The sequence below is a fragment of the Helianthus annuus genome, chromosome 16 (genome assembly GCF_002127325.2).
Source record: "Helianthus annuus cultivar XRQ/B chromosome 16, HanXRQr2.0-SUNRISE, whole genome shotgun sequence".
Classification (NCBI taxonomy): domain Eukaryota; kingdom Viridiplantae; phylum Streptophyta; class Magnoliopsida; order Asterales; family Asteraceae; genus Helianthus; species Helianthus annuus.
Genome location: NC_035448.2, coordinates 96789889 through 96817792, shown reverse-complemented (window position 1 = coordinate 96817792; position 27904 = coordinate 96789889). Strand labels below are relative to the sequence as shown.

The window sequence follows — 27904 nt, the reverse complement described above, 5'->3', positions numbered from 1 at the left end:
CGCGTATATAGTTCAGGTAAACCGGTATGTGATTTCGAGTAATCGGACCGGGTATCACCTAATCTCATACCCACTAAATTTTTTAAAACTAATCCCATACCCGGCCCAATACCTGTCCCATTTGTGTCGGATTTCGTGTTTACCCATCGGGCTCGGGTATTTTTGTCATCCCTACACACAACGAGTTCAAGTAATTGGTTACACAAGACAATCATAATACGACATGATTATTAAACGAGTAAAACAACAAACCAAATTATTTTATTTTAGTATTTATTGCTGTGTAAGAATTGTTTGTTACCTATTTTTATGATTCTTGTATTACGTTTTGATTTATATTTCCTATAAGGCTTAAGGATTGAGTGAACATGAAAATCTAGTCATAATAAAATAATGATAAGATATGGCTTATAAAATGGATAAGGAACCATTCGACATCTCAGTTATAAACAATAAATTATTGATTAATCTAGGAGAAAAAAAAGTAACTGATTAAAAATAATGGCACGTCAAAAGTTAAAAATAGCTTGAAGCAACAAAGCAAGAAGGAAAATTAGTATTTGGCGAGTCGGTGCTTTTTTCGGTGATCCGTTGCAAACTATTTTTTTTTACCGATAGATAATTTGATTTTCCATTTCTAGTTATATATTTATTTTTGGTGGGTTCCGTCAATCATCTGTTGTTAATTACTGACAAAAAAAAGGTGGTAAGTGATCATTGATGATGCTCATTCTTCTATTAGTGAGTGATCACGCTAAGGAAAATTTAACATGCACACAGAAACACCTATGTTTCTATGAATGTTGGCCGTAGTCCTATTACTAGATCTGATTTGAAACCACAATCCTTCAATAGTTCAATTGGGAAACGGTAAAGAAATATGAGATAAGTTTTATATGCATTTTTAACCTGTAATATTATAATATTAATATGAAAATCATAAATTTAAATAAAATTTCTGATTATATATGTTTCGTTCTTTTGACTATGGTATTCAAATGTCATACTTGAATTTGTATAGCTACACGAATTCAAGTTCTATAAAGTTTATGTCAAAGTTTTGAGTTAATATCGGGTTCGGTTATACCACACATAGTAGGGACGTGGAGAGCGGAGGGCAAACCCCTCCACGCCACCCACACCACCCTGCCGCCCTTCCCTTGTTCCGATGGCAAGATCCTCCTAGGCGTTGCCCCTCTTCTATCTTTGCCTCACTTGACTTTTTAACCCTTTGCCCTGCCCCCTTCCCTTTTATCATCCATTTCCTTTGTACCTTGAGGATAAATCCCCTAAAGTCTACGTGACACGTGTCACACCCTTACATTTGCCTCATACTCATATGCTCATGACTCCATGTAGTTAAAGCTAGAAATTAGGCTATCCGGTATGATAGAGGCTTATTTTTGAAAGATGATCCGTTACGTAAGCATCACGTAAGATGGGTGTGAGGATGGGACAAAAGGGATGAAACTAAGGAAATAGGGGATGGACCTATATATATATATATATATATATATATATATATATATATATATATATATATGTGTGTGTGTGTGTGTGTGTGTGTGTGTGTGTGTGTGTGTGTGAGGATGGTTTAGTCTTGTAGTGCCGGTCTCCAACGTCTGGAGGGCGACGTTCAGGACGACGCCGGGGGGGGGGGGGTGGAAACAGTGTTGTGGGCGGTAACGGGGCAGGCCAACCCTAGACCGACCCACATACCGTCTAGCGTTAGCACATCTACTAAAAACATTTATGTGTATTTAAACACTAAGTTGACCATCTCTCTTGAAGAGGGCTAGTGTGATAATTAATCTACCTTCCCCCTCCCCTCCCTACCTCACTCACTCTATATATATCCATTTTCTCTCTCTCCTTAAATTGGAGGAAGTGGATCGCATTTCATACTTGTAGCATTCTCTCTCTCTCTCTATATATAGTGTACTTGCATTGTATCTTATTGAAAGAGATGAGGGTACAATCAAAGAAGTTCCGAGGTGTCAGGCAAAGACAATGGGGATCTTGGGTTTCTGAGATCCGCCACCCTTTGCTGTAAGTTTCATTCATTTTGTAAAAACACACATCTTTCTCAAATTGTGTGATTTAATAAATATAGTTTTATTGTATCTTAATTTGGTATTTAATATATCAATGATAATTGTATATTGTTGCCTCTTTTGTTTCTCTCTTCCTACTTATATCACCATTATTCACAACATTATTAGAAGGTAGTTAGACACAAAAAGTAATCTAATATAACATTTTTCATAGAAAAAGTTGGATTTATTATTATAAAAATATGCTTTATATGATATATATATCATGATTAAAACATGATAACGTATAGATTGCAAACGTAGTGTAAAATGCTTGATTAACATATCTATAAGTGTATAAAATGATGTGTTCATATTATTTATTAATGATATACAAGACGTTGTAGGAAGCGGCGGATCTGGCTTGGAACATTTGATACGGCTGAAGCAGCGGCAAGAGCCTATGATCAAGCGGCGGTGTTGATGAACGGTCAGAATGCAAAGACAAATTTTCCTGTAACCAACAAGACACCAGAAGCCAGTAACAACAACTCTCCGGCAGCAACCCTGGCCGCTAAGCTCAGAAAATGCTGCAAGGATCCAGCACCGTCTCTAACATGCTTACGTCTGGACAGCGATAATTCACATATCGGGGTGTGGCAGAAACGTGCTGGGAAAGAGTCTCGCTCCGGCTGGGTGATGAAAGTTGAGCTTGGTGGCAAGAAGAGGAAAGAGATAGAGAAGGAGGAAGAAATGGCGTCATCATCGGAAGCTTTGTATCCGATAACGGCGGAAGATGGTGGCGGTGGCGGTGAAGAAAGCATTGAGGATGAGGAGAATAGGGTGGCAAGCCAAATGATAGAGGAATTGCTTGGCTGGAAATAGATAGTCGTGGGTGGGGACTTTTCTCAAGTATATATTGTTTATGTACCTTTTAAGAAAAATATAAAAAAGCCAAGTACATTATATATGTTAGGTTATAAAATAATATAAAAATAATAAATATCATTCCTAAAGAAATACTCAGATTGAAAATTTTTTATTATTTTTTATAGGTTGAAATTTCTTTATAGAAGTTATTTGATTAGCAGCATTGGATTTTCAATTGCATATTATATTAATATATTTGAACGGTCAACTTCATGTATATTATATATGATTGAGCAAATTGCAAATAGTAAAAATTATGTCTCATGGTTTGATTAAAATCCTTGCAATAAAAGAAGAGCATGGTCTTCCTCAAGATTAAAATCCTTGCAATAAAGTAAAAATTATGTCTCATGGTTTGATTAAAATCCTTGCAATAAAAGAAGAGCATGGTCTTCCTCAAATAATTACAGATTCTAATACGAATTGAATAGTTTCATTTTGTGTTATAACACTAGATTATAGACCTGTATATTACACGAATCTTGGTTTAAAAAAGCGCGTCTGAGGCGCGCTAGGCGCAAAGCGCAACAAGGCGCAGGCTTATGGGCTTTTTGTAACCTGAGGCGCGATATTTCCAGGAAGCGCGCTTTTCTTGGGATTTATTGAAAAGCGACAAAGCGCAGTCTTATGGGCTTTTTGGACCCTAGGCGCACCCTGTGTTATAAATCAATAGAAAGTTACTGTGGGGACCAATTTTTTTATAACCCACCTTTTAATTTAGGCACAATTTTTAATAACCCAGCTTTTTAAAGGCCTATAACTGAGTAAGTGAATAAAACAATCAGATCAAACTTTTTTAACCCTAATTGCGCCCACCATGAATTGACGTACAAACTCCCGCTCTTCTTTCTTCATCTGGCGCTCATTAATCGACCACAATTTTGGTCCGATTCAAGTTAAAGTTCGTCTAATTCAAGTTATAAAGTGATATTCTGCCACAATAGACTTCATATTAACGGTAACTTTCTGATTTCTTTACTTCTTTTGATCTTTTCTGTTAGATTTCTTAATATTTAATACATTTTACTTCATAATTTAAGTTAGTATATGTTGTTCATAGTCTGATCCTTACATACTACTTCATAATTCTAAGTTGCTGATACTTACATAATTCTAAGTTACTGATATTTAATAATTTTCAAGGTATATATTAATATAAGTTACTGTTTTATTATTTATGCTACTGATATATTACTGCTAGTCTGCTACATAATTCTAACTTACTGATACTTCATAATTTTTGGTGTATATCTAAGTTACAGTTTTATTATTTATGCTACTAATATATTACTGATACTACTGATACTTCATAATTTTTAGTTTTGTGATTTGAGTTGCTATGGAGGCTGATGATGGTGTGGCTGCTGATATATCAGCGGGGACTCAAACGGGTGACCCGGGTAGAAAATATGGCAAAGTTGATCCCAATAACAAAACTTGGTTGATTTGCAACTTTTGCGCAAAACCATCTACCGGAGAGGTGTATAGGTTAAAACAACATTTAGTTGGAGGGTTTAGAAATGTCAAGGGATGTCTAAAGTGCCCTGCACATGTTCGTGAAGAGATTAAAAAATTTATGTTGGAAAAAGCCAAGGGTAAAAATGCAGTCGATCCTCTAGTTGATGATTTTGGTTTGGGTGATGAAGAGGAGGAATTGTTACTAACATGAAGAGAAAAAGTAGGTCAGTTCAAGGAAATGTGTCTAAAAAGCCGTTTATAAATAACTACTTCTCTCGCAAACCCGAAGACACACTCAAAGGTCGAAATGGAGGAAGGCAACAAACTATAAATGAAATATGTAAAAGAGAATTGAGGGGTAATGCTTATAAGGAGATTGCTAGGTGGTTTTATGATGCCGGTATTGCTTTCCACGCGGCTACTTGTGATAGCTTCAAAAGTATGTTGGAAGCGGTTGCACAATTTGGACCGGGATTTCAAGCGCCTACAATGCATGAATTGAGGGTACCTTTACATAGAAAGGAAGTAGAGGAAACCAAAATCAGGATTGAAAATCACAAGAAAGAATGGGCGAGCAAGGGTTGTTCTATTTTATCCGATGGATGGCGTGATACGACCGTCCAAAAGGATATTGTGAACTTTCTAGTTAATTCCTGATGTGTGCGGTGTGTTATAGGTTTTTATATATATATTTTTAGCCCTTTTTACACTTTAGTCAAGTTTTAAATTTATAAAACACGATATTTTACTAACACTAAACACACATATGGGCAAGTGCACCCATCGTGAGCGTAGTAAAGCGTAGATACTGAGGTCGTCCAAGGACACAAGAGCTTTTAATACCGGTTTATCCTCAATGTCTAATCAAATCAAAATTTTAGAAAAAAAGGTTTAAACATGAAAATAAAAACAAAAAATGCTGAAAAGTAAAAATAAAAATAAAAACAGATAGACAAGTTGAATCACTTGGATCCGACTCGCCTTTAGTGTACAACCTTTGATTATTTCCGCACTTTTGCACTTTTTAAGAGATTATCTTAGTTATAGTAGTAGGCCCCTCTTTTGAAGGTGACGTTACCCTCAACCCAGTAGTTTGAGTCAGCAGGGATACAATCCTAAAGGGTTGAATTATTGAAAAATAATTAATTAAGTTAATAATGCGTAATGTGGTAGGCACCTCTTTTGAAGGTGACGTTACCCTCGGCTAAGTAGTTTGAGTCAGCAGGGACACAATCCTAAGTAGCCGGGTTAATGTTTTAATAGTAGTTTACATATGAGGGGATCAAGAAATTCGGACCCCCGCCATACAATACCAGTGGGTATTGAAGGAGGTCCTACTAAGCTTGACCCAGGTCCTTGCAGGATCTTACACTGAACAAGGCAAGACTTTTACTAAACCATTCCCTTAACCCCGACCAGGTAGCCAACATATCTCCATATAGACCGTGGAGATATGAATGGTGTAAATCTTTTATTTTATATAGACAGTAAAATAACGTCAAGACACCACGGACAAATGTTAAGGAAGATTAACCTTCAACATAAGAAACTAGTTACTAAAGTCATTAATACATAACCAAATAAAAAGTGCGAAAAGATTAAAAATAAAAAGTATTACACTAAATGCTTGTCTTCACCAAGTGATGTAAGAGACTTAGGCAAACATGGCCTTTGATTGTCAAGAACTCTTACTATCAATCTTGGATCCCGAGACTACTACACACACTCTATGATAGATGATGGATGATGGTGGTGGATGTGGGTTGTGATGGTGCTAGTGGGTGGGTGAAGTGTGAGAGAGGTGGTTTGCCAAGGGATGATTTGCAAGTGAGCCAAGCACCCCTATTTATAGCCTACACAAAAAACCTGGACACGGCCCCGTGTACATTGGGCACGGCCCCGTGTCCACCCATCTTCTCTTTCTTCATTAAATGCAGTTTGTCTGCATTAGTTGACCACGCCCCCGTGTCCGCTGGGCACGACCCCGTGTGCAGAAGCGTATCTGTACTATCAAGATTTGCTTGGATTATGCGAAACTTAGCGTTGACCACGGCCCCGTGTCTGCTGGACACGCCCCCGTGTTGGGAGATGGAAGCTTCTACAACTTTGTCTTTTATGCAGACACTTGGGCACGCCCCCGTGCTTCTTCTGTTCTCTTGTTTTTGCTTAGGAAGATGTTGTCGAGGGGTCGGGCATGCCACGTTTATTCCTTTTCTTGTATTCTTGTTAGATTTAGCTGTATTTTTGCTTCTTTTGTTCATTTTAGCTCATTTAATCCTGAAAATACAAAAGGAAGACAAAAGCACACTTTTTCCAACATTAGTACTAAAAAGGGTTAGTTTTATGCCACATTTGATGTAATTTATATGTTGCATTTTGCACACATCAAATACCCCCACACTTGAATCTTTGCTTGTCCTCAAGCAAAACTCTTTATAATATGACTTACACTCCCAAATGGAATCGGTAGAAAAGAAGGTTTTTGGGCTTTCCTTGAGTGTCGGGAATCCAAGATTTTTATTAGGTTTTATTTTTATGTTATTTACAATCCTATTCGTCATGATTTATTTAGAACATTATATATGAGAAATTACTTATTTGGGCATAACATGCCTTTTTAAAATTCCGTTTATATACAAGTTTATATACCTCACGGGAGATCACTCAATACTCGGCCGAAGATGTATTTTTGTGAAACACTCGAGCGCGGCATGGAACTTACTTCTACCATAAGCTTGCCAAGCAATCAATCCTTCTCCTTTTTAACTATACACATTTGTAAATATCAAGAGGACTTTGGGGAAGGTTAGGCTTGGGTTAAAGGTAGGTGGTTGGCTTTGTGGTTAGTAGAAAAAGGGCGAAAGGCGTAAAAAATGTCGGTTTTCGTAAGACTTTTTATTTTTATGATTTTTTATTTTTTATTTAATGAAGCATTTCTTTAAACAAACTCCTTTTTGGTGAACTTGTTTGTTTATTTCTTGGCTTCATCATATATTTTTTTATAAGGAATGTCATATGAAAACCGAGCTTCTTACTAAAATAAAGGATTTTAAATAAAAAAGGGTTTTGGTGGGTAAAGGGTGTTTGTTTTATGGGTTAGAAATGAAAAGGTTTAGGCTCAAAGGGGCTAACTAGGGGGATTTTGGGTATGTGGAAAAAGAAGAAAAATAATGGTGTTGAAAGAAAAAAGGGTTAGTCCTAATGGCTCCATCATTTACTTACTTGGGTTTAAGTTGTCCGGACCGGGAATGTATCGTCATGGCAAGTTCTAGAGTCGTAAGAACCAAGTGACTATTCACACAAGAAACGAAAAATGAGCATTTAGTTTAAAGATGTGTATTTATATGCCCAATAAAGGCTCAAAACTCACTTTTTGTGGTTTTTATGTGATCAAGTATATATAATCAAATTTTAACTAGATTTGTCATGTCGTTTCATAATTTTCTTATGTTGGTTCTTTTTATCACGACGCTATCGGTTGTAAATTTGTAAAAATATAACCTTTTTAGAACATGTTATTCCCAAATTAAACCAAGACAAGTAAAAAAAATGAAAAGTTTTTGAAAAAATTTGGGGTGTTTAGCGGTTCCAATAGAGTTTTGTGTAAGGCTTGTACTTAGGACTTGCAAAATTCAAGGTTTTAGCATCCCCTCACACTTAAATTACACACTGTCCTCAATGTGTCCCAAAAATAAGTTTTTAGGTTGATTGAATGTGTAAAAGGTGCGTTAAAAACAATTTTTTATGTTACTGGGCATCTGGACACGGGCCCGTGGTGTCCGGGCACGGCCCCGTGTTCAGGTTGCCAGTAACAAAAATCATTAAAAAGTAACAGAAGTCTGGGCACAGGGGCGTGTTCAGCGAACACGCCCCGTGTCCAGTTACCTGAACTGGGCGATTTTCTACAAACTGTTCAGCACGGGGTCGTGTTGGCTGGACACGACCCGTGCTGAACTTGCTGTAATGACGAAAAATTATTGGGAGGCTCTGTTTTTGTGCATGGGGGTGTTGGTTCAAGTTTCCCTTAGTATCCTTCACCATCCCGAGTTTGTTTTACCCATTACAACATCATCCAAACACCAAACAATTTATAAAACCATCATTCATTAAATAGAGAGAGTTACATAAAGCTCCTAATAAATTAAAATTTTTGATAAATAGGTCAGAAAACACAAGAAGTCTAAACCCGGAAAGAAGTTCTAGCCTAAAGTTTATTCTATTAGCAAAATTTTCAAAAAGATAATTCTATCGGTTGGATGTGGCTCGAAGAACCTCTTCCTCCGGATATGGTCCCTCACACGTCGGCGAGCCATTCTTCTATCTCCCTAGGGAGAAGAAAGGCGGGCTCATTGGCATCGTCATTTTGAGGGGGTGTAACTTCCACCGGGACTTGTTGCAAATCGTCAAGTGGAGGTTCCGCGGGGATGTCATCCCACCCGGTGAGATTATTGACTCCAAGTGCTAGGTTCCAATCCTCTTGAGGGAGGATTGGTTCCATGGGAGGTGTTACAAGAATGTTCAACCTCTGGTGCAAGAGGTTGATTTCTTGGAAACTGTTTTCCAACCCCACCGTAAGATAATTTATACGATCTATCAGGACCTCCTATACCGGTGTCATCTCATCAAGAGCTGTAGGATCGTGTAGCTGACCTGAATGAGTCGTTCAGAGGAGTTTTGATCTGTTTCAGGTGCGGAAAACAAGAAACAGACTTAGACACAGCTTGCAATTCACTTTAAACACCTTGTAGATTGATATAACACTGATTACATGCAAGAATCAAACCGGCAGCACCTCGGTATGATTTTCAAGAACTGTTACCACTATATTGAGATTCCGCTCGGAACACCTATTTATAGCAATCATGATCCTGCTTGAAACCGGTTCAAGCGAGATCAGACTCCATGTGATTCGGCTTAAAAATGACCAAAGTCTTGTAGATTGATATAACACTGATTACATGCGAGAATCAAACTGGCAGCACCTCGGTATGATTTTCAAGAACTGTTACCACTATATTGAGATTCCGCTCGGAACACCTATTTATAGCAATCATGATTCCGCTTGAAACCGGTTCAAGCGAGATCAGAAACCATGTGATTCCGCTTGAAAATGACCAAAGTCATTTCAAGCGGAATAAGCCACTCAAGCGGAATCAGAACCTTCACACACTAAAACATCCTATTTTATCGTACAACGTGCCCTGATCTAACCTATCTAGTACAAGACTCCATACAAGACGAAGTCGACAGATGCATGCACTAACAGACTCCCCCTCAGATGTTGACGAGTCTTACGGTGTTGAGTCTTTGCAACTTCAGTCTTGAACAGTCTCTGGGCTTCATTCTTTTGATCTGCATCAACAGACTCCCCTTAACGATATGCTGGAATTCCTTAAGTTCATCAGCATCATCAATTTCAGGATCGCAATCTGGCTTTCACAGGTTCAAAATCGTTTCCTGGCTCAACCTTTGTTCACCGAGTCTTCAGATATCGGAACCTGGCTCTTTAAACACAAGCTTCTCAGGATTGATCAACCTGGCTTTTCATATCCAAATACTCTTTGATGCTGCTCCAAGATCGTAACCTGGCTCTTATCTGGCTCAGAATCACCACCTGGCTCAGATTTACACCTGCACAATCTCTACCCCACAATAAATTTCTCAAATTTAAACATTTCAAATTTTGGAATTTAGACTCCCCCTCAAATTTAACTATATTCATGATGAACCACTTGTAAAAATGATTAAAACACATTTGTTTTCAAACACAGACTCCCCCTCACAAAAATGTCATCATGTTTAGCACTTGGAACTTTGAACATCAGCTCTTCAACACCAGTTGTCAAAAATCTTTTGGATTTTTCAAAATTTATGCTAAAACACACTAAAAATCTTTTTGGATTTTTCAAAGGAATAAAATGCAGCAAAGAAATATTTACAAACAATATTTTTGAGAGTTTGTGTAAGAGGATCATATCAGTTTTTGAGACATGTCACTAACACCGTTAAGCTTCATTTCATTTTAAGATCTAAACAATTCACCTAGATTGTCAGTATATTGGTTCACATAAATTTTCACATAAAGTTCTACTGATTCGAGATATGAGATTAATGTCTTAAGCACTTAAACTTATACGCGTTTCCCACTACTTGAATATACTCTTGTATCCAGATCCCAATATTCAGTCTTACAGGTGAGTATACCACAGATGATATCTGTAAGGGGTTAGATGTGAAACCGTGAGAGGTCAGGTCAGAACTTCCGTTCAGCAGAGAGATGACGGCTCGACTTTTGGTGTGTCCCCTTTAGAGGATCTTTTCTTCAACAGCAATGATTATCAATTTTATTGTTTCATCATTTTGCTGAGGGCGGGCTTATATTTCAAAGCATTTGCAGAAAGTATTATCCGGGGACTAGGTTAGAATTTCCATTCAGCAGAAGTCCCGGGATAATACCCCAGATATCACTGCGTATAAAGACCTAGTATCTCAAAAAAAGGGACCTTTCAAACAAGATTTCGGGGGTTATCCATATATCCAAGAACTTGTTACCCACAATATAAGCAAGTTTGAATTTAGGTTTATATCTCGTCACAATCTACTAAATGTGTAAAAACCTACTGACATATCCACAGTGAGATTGTTTATCACATTTTAATTTCCATTTCTTTAGCATGTTGTGACAGTTCACTGATGTACTATCATTTCCTCTTTTATACACCAAAACTCATTTTTGGTTTTTATCATGTTTTTGGCTTTTTTAAATTTTCTAATGTTTTTGACTTTTCTGAAAATTTTTACTCCCCCTAAAATGCAAACTCATTTAAAGAAATTTGAAAAACAAACTAAGCTCTTGACCCACTTTGTAGAAACAAATGTTAAAAAAAACTATACAAATAAAATGACAACCGATATCAAATTGCTTCAATTCGCCATTCACTTGGCATAAACAATCAGAACTCCCCCTTTCATCAAACTATTTTCTCATTATGATTTCAAAACACTTAAGTTTGTTTTAATCAAAATGATTTTTCCGGAAAATTAGTTTAGTTGATTTTATCACTTGTAGGGACTGGTTCATCATCCTGTTCATTCAAACACTTATATGAGGATTACATCAAGTTCAAACTAATGACCTTGATGAATCACTTGTAATATCCAACCTCTCACCACTTCTAAGTATATCCAAATCATTTAACCACATGTAGGAATAAAACATCTACACAAACCATTTTACCAACTAGAATGCCGATTCCTGCTTCACACTTACCAACCTGGAAGCTCCGGCATAGTCCATCACCTGTAAAATTTAAACAATTTTAAACTTCTTAACAAAAACAATTTTATCAAGAAAGATGCCGATTCCTAATCCGCAATTACAAACTTGGGATCTCCTGCAAGTCAGATGTTTCAAGGGAAAAGAATTTCCACCCAAGTCTGACCAACCTTGGGTGTTTTCAACTCTTGTTCAGTTGGGTTATAAGTTGCTTTCTTTGTAGCGTAAAAATCTTTAACCCCTTTGGCCTTTCCCTCGACCATTTTCCCAAAATTTTTTTTAACATTCCCATTGAATGTTTTCTCGACATCAAACTCTTTCTCCTCGGTATAAAACTGATCCGAGATTTCAACCTTACCAACTTTCTTCAATGATGGAAAACTAACATCATTCATTAAAGACACTGAATTTTCTTCTTTTAACTCAACCTGTGGCTCCTCTGATTTTGTGGAATCAGGTTCATCGTCGACTTTCTCACCACATTTCTTAACAACCCACATTTGGTTGTCTTTTGCTTTCTTTTTGTAAAAATTTTTCTTTGAACATTCACTAACTTCATAAGTAGAATTTTCAAAAGTTTTAAATGCTTCAGTTGGTGGTTCAACATCGACCACTTTTTCTTTAAGTTTGATACTCCCTGTTTTGGTTTTATCATTTGAGAACAAGTTGATGCAATGTGACCAGCTTTATTGCATTTGAAACAGGTTCGAGTATCTTTTCTGTGAAAAACTCCAGTTCCTTTTCTTTTCATCTCAGCAAGAAACTCCTGGTTTGATTGTTTCCAGAATGGTTTCTTCTGTTCATCCTCAGCACTTCCACCTGAAACAAATTCTGTTTTTGTTTTAGAATTTTTCTCATTTTTATAATTTCTGGTGGAACAAACCCAATGCTTTCTTTTTGTAGTTTCCCTTATGGTTTGGTTTCTTTTGAAAACCACAACCAGAATTGTAACCCTTTTTCTTGTTTAATCGTTGTTGTACTCTTGAAGTGTATTTTTTAGGTTTTCCAGAAAGATTTAAATCTTTTATTTCAGAAATATTAATTTCTGTCATTTTGAAAACCTTTTTGATCAATTCAAATCTAACACTTCTTATTGGAAACTCCTTATCAGAAACTCGTTTAATCATCGGTTTTGAACTGTTGACTGACGAACTTGACCCTCCAGACTCAGATTTTGACTCAGACTCCTCATCAATATCCAACACCTGATCAACCACCTTTTTGATTAACTCAGACTCATGATCAGTGTCAGACGAGGTGAACGTGACGTCAATGTTTTCTGGTAATTCATCAGTTGTATCGGTTTTTAAGTTTATATTGACTGCTTTTTCGACTTGCTCCTCATTTGGTTTTCTGGGAGAATAACCTTCCCAGATCGGAGGCGGACACTTGTTATAGCTAACACTCGGTTTCTTACCAGTATCTTTCTTCTTTGGCTTGTCGTCTTTGAATGCTTCAAAACCTGCAACAGTCGGATAAATTCGATCAATAAGATAATCAGAACTAGAATAACTTTGTAATAAACGTCTGATTCTCTCATTCTCAATTTTCTCAGACTCCAACTCTTGCTTCAGCTTAGCATTTTCTTCAATGTAATGATTGATTGCTTTTTGCTTTGTCATCATTGTTGCGTTCATCATGGTCAAAGCGTCTTTTCTCTCAGAATTTGTCTTTTGAAGACCGGTTACTGTTCTATTCAAAACATCATAAGATTCCTTTACGTAGTTTAGATTAAACTGTAATTGTTCTTTCATTTTCTCAAACTCAGCCAACTTCTCATCTTTTGCTGCACAATCTTTGCAAGATTCAAGACACTTTGCGCATGGCTTGATGACTTCCACAATCTTTTCAACTTCAATTGTTTTTACTACCTCAACCACCTTTTCTGCTTCAGTTACCTGCTCAGTTTCAACAATTTCCTCAGCAATACTTTTAACTTCATCATTTTGAACAGTCTCATCTTCTTGAGCAACATTTTCAGGCTTCATATGCTTTTGCTCTTTTGCTGCTCTTTTCTCCTTCAGCTTCTCCAGACGATCTGCAAAATAAAAATGAAAACTTTCAGGAGAGAGATAAGATTTTGCAACATTAATATGTTTTTCTTCCTCATCATCACTACTGTCATCAGTTGGTGATTGATCAAATTCTACTGATTTATCAGAACTATCATCTGAAGAACCAGAGTCAGATGGTGTTTGATCGAAAACAACTTCTCTTTCTGAACTTTCTTCAGAACTCTGTGAACTTTCATCAGATGAAACAGACTTTTCATCTTCATTCTTCACACTAACTCCAATAGATTTCATCCATTCGGTGAACATGTCTGGTTCTTTCACAATCTTAGCAATGAAAGCTTTAAACTCTCCCTTTTCATCAACAAACATATCCCAGCTAATGCCTTCAGGTAGCCTTTCATCATCTTGATTGATTAGGCATGCTTTGCTTTCGGATGAAATGTATTTGTTCCAGTTAAAACTTTCTTGATTTCCCAAACATGCTCTCTTTGAATCCTCAATCACTTTTCTACCATGAGCCACTTGTGGTTCTTGTTGTTGTTGCTGACCAGCTTGTTGGTATATGGCTTTCCGGTAGTAGTTATCTTTTCCAAACGGATTCTTTTCATCATTCACTTCTCTATTCTTGCATTCCCTCTTGAAATGACCTTTTTCCCTGCATTTAAAACAAGTAACTTTAGATTTATCGAAACCTAAAGTAGAAACATGTGTATCAAGAAAGTCATTTCTCCCGGTAATCATCTTAAACTTTTCTGCTCTTCTTAAGACACTGGCTAAACACCATTTGATGTCCATGAGCTCCATCTCTTCAGCGTCTATTTGATCGTAATCCTCCTTTGTTAGCATAGGATTCCTGATCCGTCCTGCAACCAAACCTTCATAGGATAGTAGCACGGAACCAAGTAATGCCATGTGATCTTTCGCAACTTCTTCTGAGAAACTTTGACCATCAGGAAGATTCAAAGCAATGTTGCATTGTATCACATAACCATTTCCAGTTTTTGAGCTTTGAGAACTGAAACTTTCAGATGAACTCTTTGGATTAACACTCGGATATGAAGAAAAACCACTGCTTTTGTTTGTACTATGATCAACTTTTTCAGATGAATCTCCAGCACTAAATGCAGTTTGAATTTTTGGGCTTCTTTCAACTTCTGGAACACTGCCTTTGTAGTATATTTTCACGTCTTGTTGACCACTCGGATTGTTCATCCTTGCAATCTTCTATTGTTCCATATCTTGACCTTCAATTTTCTCAATGAACTAAGAAATCGTCAACCCATCATATACTCTAGTGTTCTTCAAGATCATCAAGTAAGTACCCCACTCTTTTTGAGGTAAAGCATCAGCTAACTTGTCGACCCATTCTTCACGATCTTTGGTTATGCTCAGCATCGACATGGATCGCACTAAATGGCAATATCGTTCAATTAGCTTCTTTGCATCTTTCCCGGGTAAACTAGTGAAAAGATCAAATTCGTTCTTAAGTAATGTCACACCCCCAATTTCCACGTGTCATCGGTGGGCCCGGTGGGGAGTATAGTGACGTAGTTGGCATCATCATAGACAAACAACACAATATAATAATGCACAGCGGAAGCAAAGATAGATTCATTTCAACTTTAATAAAATGTAATATTAAATATCACTGATAGTTGAAACGGATCCACAGGCGGATCAAAATAAAATATGATATTGTTAAACAGTTTTATTGTCATCCAAGCTTGCGAGACTTATTGTGGACGCTCTAGAAGACAGCCAGCCTAGTACGTGTAGTACCTGCACTTTAACCTTTTGGGAAAATACGCCAGTTTACACTGGTAAATACAAATTAACTGACTCATTTTGAAAATGATTGAAAATTGATTTAAATGCACATGGCATAAAAATATTTTTATAACTTGGGATAATTATGCAATATAATCTTGTAATGGATTTACATGTTACTCCGCGTTCAGTAGCCCGATCCGTAGACCGGGTTAAAGATTAATAGACACACCACAATATAGAGTTATACACTGACGGGTGTACGCCTACACCCCGTGCTCAGGTCGTGGCCATCTCGTAAGATGATGCCAAGGATATCCGGGACATGGTCATTAACCCCCCAAAGGATTCAAGTAATAAAACACATTCAAAACAAGGTCATCTCAATGAATTTAACCACTATACGATTAAAGAATTCGATGCCGGACCAAGCGGTATTTTATATACCTTACCCCAAGCCCGTATAGGGAAAATAAGTTAAAAGTATTTACCTTTGTAAGTATGAATCACAATTGGCAAGTGAAGGTAGCTTTTACTGGGCCTCCTATTCTGGAACAAAGGTTTATAATAACCTATTAGATTTCTAACGGGCCTTTATTTAAGCCTAAGCTTAGACCGGTTAGTTTCAAGGACGATACGGTTCAAGCGCACGATTAAGCGAAGACCGGATAGAATGTGATTTAGACCCGACAAGTTTGAATACTTGTATAATTTGGGTATGCTAAATACATTCGGGATTTTGAGACAAAATGATAATGTTTGACCCGTTTCGGTCAATTTATGCAAACTAGTTACATAAACCGAACCGAACGCTAAAAGAGCGTTACGGGTAACCACAAGAGTCATATGCAAGTTTCCTGAGATAATATGCTTTAAATATGTTATAATATCAGCAAGTTATATTCTATTATGCCCCGAATGAATTTAAACTCAATTTATGCCTTATAAGGGCATTTTGGTCATTTAAAAGATTATAAAAGAGTTAAATTGGAAATCTGAGTTACAGGTCTGATTTATACAGTAAATATACTTAATTTGATATATTATAACAGTAGGGTATGACCCATATACAAAACTTATCATTTAAAATCAAACTATGCACCTTAGGGCAATTCGGTAATTTCACAAGGGCTTAAATGGTCAAAACTGGAAACCTGAGTTCAAAAACTTATACTTACTGTTATTTTATAAAAATATGCTAAATACATCAGTAGGTATTAACCGTATATGTTTAATATGGGTGTAGCGCATACTATGCGTTAAAAACGCTTAGAAAGGCGATTTAGAGCCGTTTCCGGATTTTCAAAGGAAATCTGATATTTTTATATTTCCAGAATGCCCAAAATAATTTATTTAACATATAAAATCAGTAGAAAAAAGGTTTGGGGTCAAAAAGATTTATAAAACTCATTTTATGGCTTAAAAGGTCAAAACCGGTATTAACCGAATCGAACTTAGAGACCTATGATACGATCAACCAAAAATTAAATAAAAATCTTCAAAAATCCCAAAATATTATATAACATCAGTGGGTAAAAAGTTTTATATCAAAAAGTGGGCTTAAATAGGTTATATGCTAATTACGCCGTTTATTTAACATAAAGCTTTAGTTTTACGATATCGGACATAACTCTAAATCTGGACCTCCAACTGATATCAAATTTTCGGTGCAAGTTTATAAATCAGTAATAAAGGTTTCTACTCTTTCACTTTTCCAAAAATCACGTTTTATAGCAAAAAGGGCAAAATAGTCAACTTTAAGCATAAATCGGAAACATGCATATGAATCGGTTAAGCATGGACTCAAGTTGTAAAAATTCCAGAGAGTTAAACTTAAATAAAAATGGTCCAAAATAAGCTCTAATGCAGATCTCAAACATGCATGCACGGATCCGAATCGAGAGTCAAAGGAAAAGTCATTTTATAAGACTTTCGGTTCCAATCCGGGTTTATACTAAAAATTGTCGAGTTGATTATGATAAAACATATTCTTACATTCATTATAAAGTTATTTTGATGATCAAACTGATTGCATGACATCTACATTACCATTTATGCTAGATTTTGCAAAAACACTTCCTGATGACTTTTTAAGAACATCTTTGACTCGACAATAATCATGCTTAGAGTGGGAATCAGAAAATACCCTTTTGAGGGTTTGTTTCCCACATAAATACCAACTTGTAGGTACCTTCAATTTGAGAAATGACTGAGCCATTTTCGTTTAATCGGAAAGTCAAACTATAGATACGATGGATTGACTTTCGGCTAATAATCTAAGCTAGAACGAATTAGAGAAGGTTATGAATGCTTACAAGAGTCCTATAGAAGCTTAGATATCACTATGAAGTTGCCTTGTCGTCCAGAAAGCTCCAGAGGTTGCCTTGTGAATTCTTGAAAGTTGTAGTGTTCTTGGTTTCTAACACAAGTCCCAAATTATGAAGCTTTGATCTGATTATAAGGTGTTTCTGATGTTGTAAGAGTGCTACAGGTGTCCCAACATGCATGAAGGTTGATTGGTGAGTTTGGGAGGTGCTGAAAGCTGTCATCAACTCACTAAACGGACTCAACAGCTGCTGTTCGCGAAATTGTGGAGCTGGGCGTGGGTCGGGCCCGCTTAAGGGTGCCCAGGCGGGCCGCCTGGGCTTGCAGATCCACAAAATTTGTTTAAATGTTGCAGTTTGGTCCCTGCTCCTTGGTTACGAGGTTTTGGCCCTTTATCTTGACCCTTAGACCCTAAATTCTTATTTTTAAGGACCTTGGGACATTTACCAACATGGTAATGTCCTCGGTTAACTTTGCGCTCACCCGAAAAGTCATGAAATTCGACGTTGACGCTTTTAACCCCTCAAGTACGGTTTTGGCCATAACTTTCTCATACGATAACGAAACTTCATGAAATTTTTACCACATATTCTAGTGAGTATATTCTATTATTACAAAGCTTCGGGGCTGCCAAAAGATCACTCAGAAGTATAAATTCAAGATGTTGACACTTTTAGTCCCTGTAGTTTGTAATTCCTTACTTTCGTGCATTTTCCGCTTCGTATGATCCATGTTCTATCCGTTTAGGGTTATAAAAACCATGTAGGGTTATTGTAGAGTCTATTTATCCATTGTTGACACTTTGGACCCTTATGTTCCATAGTTTTCACTGTTTGTCAACTTTAGTCCCTCTAAAGTATGTTTTCGCATATGCAAAACCCATGACACGTGTCAATGCATTATTGGACGTAAATTTTCGAGGTGTTAATTCCTCACCCCCTTAAAAGAAATCTCGACCTCGAGATTTACTGAAACAAATGAGGGTATTTTTCTTTCATCGTGGATTCTACTTCCCATGTGTATTCGGGACCTCTACGGGCATCCCGTTTGACCTTAACAATAGGTATGTACTTTCTTCGAAGCTTCTTTACCTGTCGATCCTTAATCAACAATGGTTTTTCCACGAACTTCAAACTCTCATCTATGTGTATATCCGTATGTGGTATGACCAGTGATTCGTCAGCGAAACACTTCTTCAGATTACAGATGTGGAACACATTATGAATAGCGCTAAGTTCTTCAGGCAAGTTTAACTTATAAGCAACTGACCCGACACGTTCGACAATCTCGAAAGGTCCTATATATCTCGGGCTTAGCTTGCCTTTCTTACCAAATCGCATCACCCCTTTCCAGGTGGATACCTTAAGCAATACTTTGTCACCTACTTCGAAGTGAAAAGGCTTACGTTTTGGATCCGCATAACTTTTCTGCCTATCCCTGGCAGCTTTTAAACGATCGCGAATTTGGACAATCTTGTCCGTCGTCTCAAAAATAATCTCTGGTCCTGTTAGTTGGACATCTCCAACTTCCGCCAACAAATAGGCGATCTACACTTTCTACCGTATAAGGCCTCAAAAGGCGCAGCTTTTATGCTGGTGTGGTAGCTATTGTTGTAGGAGAATTCGATCAGTGGTAGGTTCTTATCCCAACTACCACCCAAGTCGAGCGCACATGCTCGAAGCATGTCTTCCAAAGTTTGAATAGTACGCTCACTCTGACCATCAGTCTGAGGATGATAGGCCGTACTAAAATTTAAGCGAGTGCCCAAAGATTGTTGGAAACTCTTCAAAAAATGAGAAGTATATCTAGTATCTCTATCGGAGATAATAGATACAGGTATACCATGCAGCGCTACAATCTTATCAACGTATAATTGAGCTAACATATCGGAGCTATAAGTCTCCTTGATGGGTAGAAAATGAGCTGACTTCGTCAGTCTATCTACTATGACCCATATAGTATCGTTTCCCTTCCTTGTCTTGGGTAATTTGGTGATAAAATCCATTGTCACCATCTCCCACTTCCAGGTGGGAATTTCAGGTTGTTGAAGCAAACCTGACGGCTTCTGGTGCTCAGCTTTGACTTGCGCACAAGTCAGACATTTAGCTACATGCTCAGCTACAGACTTCTTCAAACCAATCCACCAGTAGTTTGCCTTTAGATCCTGGTACATCTTATCAGCTCCAGGATGAACGGAATATTTGGAGCTGTGGGCTTCCTGGAGGATAACATCTCGAAGTCCTCCATAAACTGGAACCCATATTCGTCCATTCAGTCTTAGCATTCCATCTTTGTCGTAGGATAACTGCTCCTCAGTTACTCCTAACTTCTCTTCAGGATAGTTAGCTTCCAACACAGCTTCCTTCTGTGCAGCTAATACCCTTTCGTTCAAATTATTCCTTATTTCTATGCGCTTGGCATTGATCCTTATTTCTATGTCGCATGTTCAAGTCCTTCTGATTGAACAAATGTTGAAGGCTCTTGTGATCCGAATAGATCACGCACTTGGTTCCGTACAAGTAGTGTCTCCAAAGTTTCAGTGCAAATACAACGGCACCCAGTTCCAAGTCGTGGGTGGTGTAGTTTTTCTCGTGCACCTTTAGTTGTCGTGAAGCGTAGGCAATGACCTTGCCTCTCTGCATGAGTACACATCCCATACCAGTGTGTGATGCATCGCAATACACCACGAATTCTTCTATACCATCAGGCAATGTTAACACTGGTGCATTGCTCAACTTACTCTTCAAAATGTCAAAGGATTCCTGCTGCTTAGGGCCCCAATCAAACTTAATCTTCTTACGAGTCAACGGAGGTAGGGGCGCAACAATCCTTGAAAAATTCTCGATGAATCGCCTATAGTATCCTGCTAATCCTAGGAAACTGCGAATTTCGGTAGGCGTCTTTGGCTCTTGCCAATTCATAACTGCTTCTACCTTAGCGGGATCCACTTGGATACCACGCTCACTTACTACATGTCCAAGGAACTGGACTTCTCGAAGCCAAAATTCACATTTCGAAAATTTGGCATAGAGTTTCTCATGATGTAGAAGTTTGAGAATACAACGAAGGTGTTTCTCGTGGTCAGCCTGGTTCTTTGAGTAAATAAGGATGTCGTCAATAAAGACGATGACGAATTTATCCAGATAAGGCTTGCAGACGCGATTCATGAGATCCATGAATGCGGCTGGTGCGTTAGTGAGCCCAAATGGCATCACTAGGAACTCGTAATGTCCATAACGAGTTCTAAACGCTGTCTTGTGCACATCTTCATCCTTGACCTTCAACTGGTGATAGCCTGACCTCAAGTCGATCTTGGAAAAGTAGCTTGCCCCTTGTAACTGATCGAACAGATCGTCGATCCTGGGCAACGGATATCTATTCTTGATAGTGACTTTGTTAAGCTCACGGTAATCGATGCACAGGCGCATCGATCCATCCTTCTTTTTGACAAACAAAATCGGCGCTCCCCAAGGAGACGAGCTAGGTCTAATAAAACCTTTAGCTAACGGATCATCCAACTGCGTCCTTAACTCCTTTATATCCGTTGGTGCCAACCTATATGGAGCTCTCGCTACTGGCGCCGCACCCGGAATGATGTCAATTCGAAATTCCACTTGCCTATCTGGTGGTAAACCAGGTAGTTCTTCCAGAAACACTTCAGGGTATTCCGAAATGACAGGGATATCTTCAATCTTCGGCTTTGGCTCATCAACAGTAATTTGTGCCATGTAAATGACACAACCTTTCTGCAGACATCTGGATGCCTTGAGCATGGACACTTGCTCAGGCAATCCATGCTGGGTATCTCCTTGGATAGTGAGTGACTCACCGGACGGAGTTTTAACTACTACTTGCTTTCTGTTGCACACAGTCTGGGCTTGGTTGTGTGACAACCAATCCATACCTATCACTACATCAAAACCGGCTAGCTTAAAGGGAAGCAAGGATAATGGGAAAGAATGATTCCTAATGGATATGACACATCCATCTAAAACAGTTGAGGCGGTTTCTATGGTTCCATCAGCCAATTCCACCTCATACTTCACTTTTAAGGTTTTAACAGGTAGGTTTAACAACTTACAGAACTTATCATCTACAAATGACTTATCAGCTCCAGAATCAAACAAGACTCTAGCAAAAACATCGTTTACAAGAAAAGTACCTGTAATAACGTTGTCGTCTTGAACTGCTTCCTTAGCGTCCATCTTGAAGACTCTTGCATTGGTCTTCTTTCCATCATCGGTTTTCTTAGCGTTCTTTGGGCAATTCGTCTTAATGTACCCTTTCTCGTTGCAACCGTAACATGTTGCATCCTTCAGACCTTTGCACTTCAAAGTCGTATGATCCGTAGATTTGCAGATTCCACAGGTTCTCATTTGGGACTGCGATTTCGACTCTAAGCGACACTTCCCAAAATGGTGTTTCTTGCAGGTCTTGCATTTGGGCTTATCCCCTGATGGTTGCCAATCTCTCTTGAATCCCGACCCTTTCCTGTGGTCGTTATTCCCTCGGTGTCTTTTCTCCGATCTTCGTGAGGTATCGTCCTCACGTTTCCTCTTGTTCTCCTCCGAGTTCTTAAGAGCTCTCAACCTGACTACGTCCTGGGTGAGAGAGAGAGATAGATCAGCTACGGATCTGAACGTTGTAGGCCTCGATGCCTTAACACTCGCCTTAATCTCAGGTGCCAAACCCCCAATAAAACGGGCAATCCTTCTCGGCTCTGGGGTTACCAAGTATGGCACTAATCGAGATAGAGTATTGAAAGTGGTGAGATATGCCTGGCAATCTAGATTCTTCATCACCAAGGATACGAAGTCTGACTCGATCCTTTCCACTTCATGTTTTGGGCAAAAGTTCTTTAATAAGGGCCACGAACTGATCCCACGACATACTGTAAAGTGTGGCCTTACCGGCAGCTTGCAAGAGAGATTTCCACCACGCCAGTGCGTCTCCTTTGAATGATTGGGACACGTACTTCACTACATCCCAATCAGCACACCCGCTGATATCAACAACTGTATCCATTTCATCTAACCAGGTCATGCAGTCGACCGCTCCTTTCTCCCTAGTAAAGTCCCGGGGTTTGCATGAAACGAAATATTTGTACGTACAGGACTTGCTGTGCGATTCCTGTTTCTGCTTGATCTCCTTTTTCGGGATACTGCTATGATTAGAGGAGTGATTATCCTCGTCATTCTTCTTTGGCTCATCTTTCTTTGATATATCTTTCTTAGAAGGCGGTTTGCTATGAGCCTCCGAATGATTATTGGATTTGGAATGTGGTACAGTTCGGGTCCTACTTCGGGTCCCGCTTGATTCCCTAAATTGCCTATCAATGGCCTTGGCAACAGCATTTTCTACCAGTGCTTGTAGCTCCGCACCAGTTACATGAATCTTAGTATTATCTGGGTTTTCCTCAGAATGACTGTTTGTTTCTTCCGACTTAGCCATGTAGCTTTAGGAGCTACATAAAAGTAAGGACAAGGTCTATTTAGAAACCTAACAGTATTATCGTTCTTGACGATTTATTAACCATGGTAAATAATAGCCATATTAGTTAATTTATTTAAATTTCATTCAGCACTTTTATTAGCATCTTTATCATAGAATGAAATATATATATTGGCACAATAGGCCTAGTCACTTGGACGAATTTCTAAATTTGAATTTAGATTTTTATAGGATTGAATTTGTATAATTAAAACAAATAAATCCTTTGCTTGGCAGGGAGTCTATAAACCACGGCTGCCTTTTTGTTTTATATGACATTAATTATAACCCGTAGGCATGATGTCATAATCAAATATGTATACAATAAAATTTTTGGATACTTTATTAAAAGGGTGACATGTGTGATTTTGCGGATCACGCTTGCCAAGAATGTTAACATGTTTACAGATGTTAACAGAGATTGAATCTTTTAAATAGGTTTTACCATAATGGCCAGGTCTTTAATATGACATTCAAGCTAGGTTTTACCTTTTTAAGATTCTTATTATTAAAATGGTAAATCAAAATAAAAATCACTACTTTTCATTTATTTATTTTCATGCATATAGATTAAAAATGAAAACTTAAATTAACCATTTTAAATAAAATTAACTAGTACGAGTTTGCCCTAAACGGGACTTTTTCTTAAACAACATGCCCACGCAGGAGCTAAGCAAATAAACAAACAAACAAACAAACAAACAGACCCACGCAGGGGTCATACAGAAATAAGCATACCCACGCAGGGGTAGAACAGGAATGAAATATACCCACGCAGGGGTAGAGTACAGGAATAAATGTCCTCACAGGGACATGAGTAAATAAGCTAACAAACAAAGGATTTAATAATCCTTCTTGCTTTTTCCCTTGATCAAATCTACCATCTTCTTAAACATCCCGCGGTTATGTCGGCGATCTTCTCGCAATTCATGCCGCAATTCAAGTCGCACATCATTTATCCCTTGAAGGATTTCTTGAACTTGTGGCGGCGACATCATCGGTGCCGGTGGTGGCATCTGATATTGCGGTGGTTGAGGAGGCTGCGGCTGCTGGTATCCATGCGATGAGTATCCAAAAGTCGATTGTCCCGTAGCCCAAGGACCTCCAAAAGCACCCTCCTGATTGAGAGGGTTGTAGCTCGAAGCTATCCAGTAGGGATCCCCTGTATAGTCATAACCTGGGGGAAAAGTCGGCTCGAAGGGATTGAACGCTGCCGCGCTGGCATAAGCAGGGATTGGCTCTCCAAAGTTTTGCGGTGGCGGTGGCGCGATTGGCACAGAGGTTACTTCCGAGACGGGCTGCGAAGATTCTCCCATCTCTGGCTCTTCGTGAAGAGGCGAGTAGCGGCTGCTACCTGAATGTGGAGGGGTGCCGATGCGTATCCCTCCTCGTGTGGACATCCGGGCGTTCCTTCCCCTTCGCCTCTGAGGCGGAGGAGGCAAAACTGGAGGTGGTGGCGGCGGCGGAGTGACCATGTCGCGCCAGAAACCCTCAGAAGGGTCCTGCTGCTGCTGAGGCTGCTGCTGAAGCTGCTGCTGGGAGTGCAGGGGAGAGCTGTGATGCGACTGGTGTAAGGGAGAGTTGTGGTAACTGGGGGTAAACACCCAGTCATGCTGCTTGAATCTCTCCTCATAACTGTCGAGACCATTGTAAGGTGATCCCACAAACGGTGACCCATCTGAAATCTCGATGGGGTGGTTCGGTGTTCCGGACGGTGGCATGGAAGGATCGGTATCCTCATCGATATCCATCTCGTTGCCACCCGGAAAGTGGTCTTCCGGTCCAAGTGGGTTATGACCCATTGGTTCTCCCAAGTAATCATCAGGGTTGTACAGGCCCTGATAGACAGGTGCTGGGTAATCAAAAGGTGATTGGTGGAGAGGAATGTAGGATTGATGGGAGTTGTGGGGCTCATTTTCTGAATGAGGCCCAAAAGAGTGGGGAATGGAAGGTGAGGTACTCAGTGATGCTGAGTGCCTGGCGGGTTCAGCGAACGATCTCCAAAGGTTTCGGGCATCAGTGTTTTGGGGTCCTGAAGGGGTTCGCCTATGCGAAGGCCCAGCTTCATGGTCATAAGAGGTTGCGAATGCTCCTCATCCCCTTCCTCTTACACGTGGCGGCATTTTGAACCTGTCAAAATCAAACAAGTGGCACAACAAAATATATAAGACAAAGTTAGAAAATAAAATAAATTTTGAATATTTCCTAGGTTCTTTGTCTAGACTCGAGAATCGAGGAATGTGCAATTGTGTAACTGAGATTAAACACAGAAGGTTAGTGTTTAATTCACTCAGCGTTGGCTCTGATACCAACCTGTCACACCCCCAATTTCCACGTGTCACCGGTGGGCCCGGTGGGGAGTATAGTGACGTAGTTGGCATCATCAAAGACAAACAACACAATATAATAATGCACAGCGGAAGCAAAGATAGATTCATTTCAACTTTAATAAAATGTAATATTAAATATCACTGATAGTTGAAACGGATCCACAGGCGGATCAAAATAAAATATGATATTGTTCAACAGTTTTATTGTCATCCAAGCTTGCGAGACTTATTGTGGACGCTCTAGAAGACAGCCAGCCTAGTACGTGTAGTACCTGCACTTTAACCTTTTGGGAAAATACGTCAGTTTACACTGGTAAATACAAATTAACTGACTCATTTTGAAAATGATTGAAAATTGATTTAAATGCACATGGCATAAAAATATATTTATAACTTGGGATAATTATGCAATATAATCTTGTAATGGATTTACATGTTACTCCGCGTTCAGTAGCCCGATCCGTAGACCGGGTTAAAGATTAATAGACACACCACAATATAGAGTTATACACTGACGGGTGTACGCCTACACCCCGTGCTCAGGTTGTGGCCATCTCGTAAGATGATGCCAAGGATATCCGGGACATGGTCATTAACCCCCCCAAAGGCTTCAAGTAATAAAACACATTCAAAACAAGGTCATCTCAATGAATTTAACCACTATACGATTAAAGAATTCGATGCCGGACCAAGCGGTATTTTATATACCTTACCCCAAGGCCGTATAGGGAAAATAAGTTAAAAGTATTTACCTTTGTAAGTATGAATCACAATTGGCAAGTGAAGGTAGCTTTTACTGGGCCTCCTATTCTGGAACAAAGGTTTATAATAACCTATTAGATTTCTAACGGGCCTTTATTTAAGCCTAAGCTTAGACCGGTTAGTTTTAAGGACGATACGGTTCAAGCGCACGATTAAGCGAAGACCGGATAGAATGTGATTTAGACCCGACAAGTTTGAATACTTGTATAATTTGGGTATGCTAAATACATTCTGGATTTTGAGACAAAATGATAATGTTTGACCCGTTTCGGTCAATTTATGCAAACTAGTTACATAATCCGAACCGAACGCTAAAAGAGCGTTACGGGTAACCACAAGAGTCATATGCAAGTTTCCTGAGATAATATGCTTTAAATATGTTATAATATCAGCAAGTTATGTTCTATTATGCCCCGAATGAATTTAAACTCAATTTATGCCTTATAAGGGCATTTTGGTCATTTAAAAGATTATAAAAGAGTTAAATTGGAAATCTGAGTTACAGGTCTGATTTATACAGTAAATATACTTAATTTGATATATTATAACAGTAGGGTATGACCCATATACAAAACTTATCATTTAAAATCAAACTATGCACCTTAGGTGCAATTCGGTAATTTCACAAGGGCTTAAATGGTCAAAACTGGAAACCTGAGTTCAAAAACTTATACTTACTGTTATTTTATAAAAATATGCTAAATACATCAGTAGGTATTAACCGTATATGTTTAATATGGGTGTAGCGCATACTATGCGTTAAAAACGCTTAGAAAGGCGATTTAGAGCCGTTTCCGGATTTTCAAAGGAAAGCTGATATTTTTATATTTCCAGAATGCCCAAAATAATTTATTTAACATATAAAATCAGTAGAAAAAAGGTTTGGGGTCAAAAAGATTTATAAAACTCATTTTATGGCTTAAAAGATCAAAACCGGTATTAACCGAATCGAACTTAGAGACCTATGATACGATCAGCCAAAAATTAAATAAAAATCTTCAAAAATCCCAAAATATTATATAACATCAGTGGGTAAAAATTTTTATATCAAAAAGTGGGCTTAAATAGGTTATATGCTAATTACGCCGTTTATTTAACATAAAGCTTTAGTTTTACGATATCGGACATAACTATAAATCTGGACCTCCAACTGATATCAAATTTTCGGTGCAAGTTTATAAATCAGTAATAAAGGTTTCTACTCTTTCACTTTTCCAAAAATCACGTTTTATAGCAAAAAGGGCAAAATAGTCAACTTTAAGCATAAATCGGAAACATGCATATGAATCGGTTAAGCATGGACTCAAGTTGTAAAAATTCCAGAGAGTTAAACTTAAATAAAAATGGTCCAAAATAAGCTCTAATGCAGATCTCAAACATGCATGCACGGATCCGAATCGAGAGTCAAAGGAAAAGTCATTTTATAAGACTTTCGGTTCCAATCCGGGTTTATACTAAAAATTGTCGAGTTGATTATGATAAAACATATTCTTACATTCATTATAAAGTTATTTTGAT

At 38.4% G+C, this 27904-nt stretch overlaps 1 protein-coding gene across 1 annotated transcript; it reads left to right on the top strand.

Moving 5' to 3' along the window:
- The first annotated feature begins 1879 nt into the window (after nt 1-1879).
- On the top strand, nt 1880-3235 carry LOC110882040 (ethylene-responsive transcription factor WIN1). The gene is made up of 2 exons (XM_022130142.2): nt 1880-2049; nt 2441-3235. The coding sequence occupies exons 1-2, from the start codon at nt 1967-1969 to the stop codon at nt 2916-2918; spliced, it is 561 nt and encodes a 186-aa protein (XP_021985834.1). The 5' UTR covers nt 1880-1966; the 3' UTR covers nt 2919-3235.
- Nucleotides 3236-27904: the final 24669 nt, after the last annotated feature.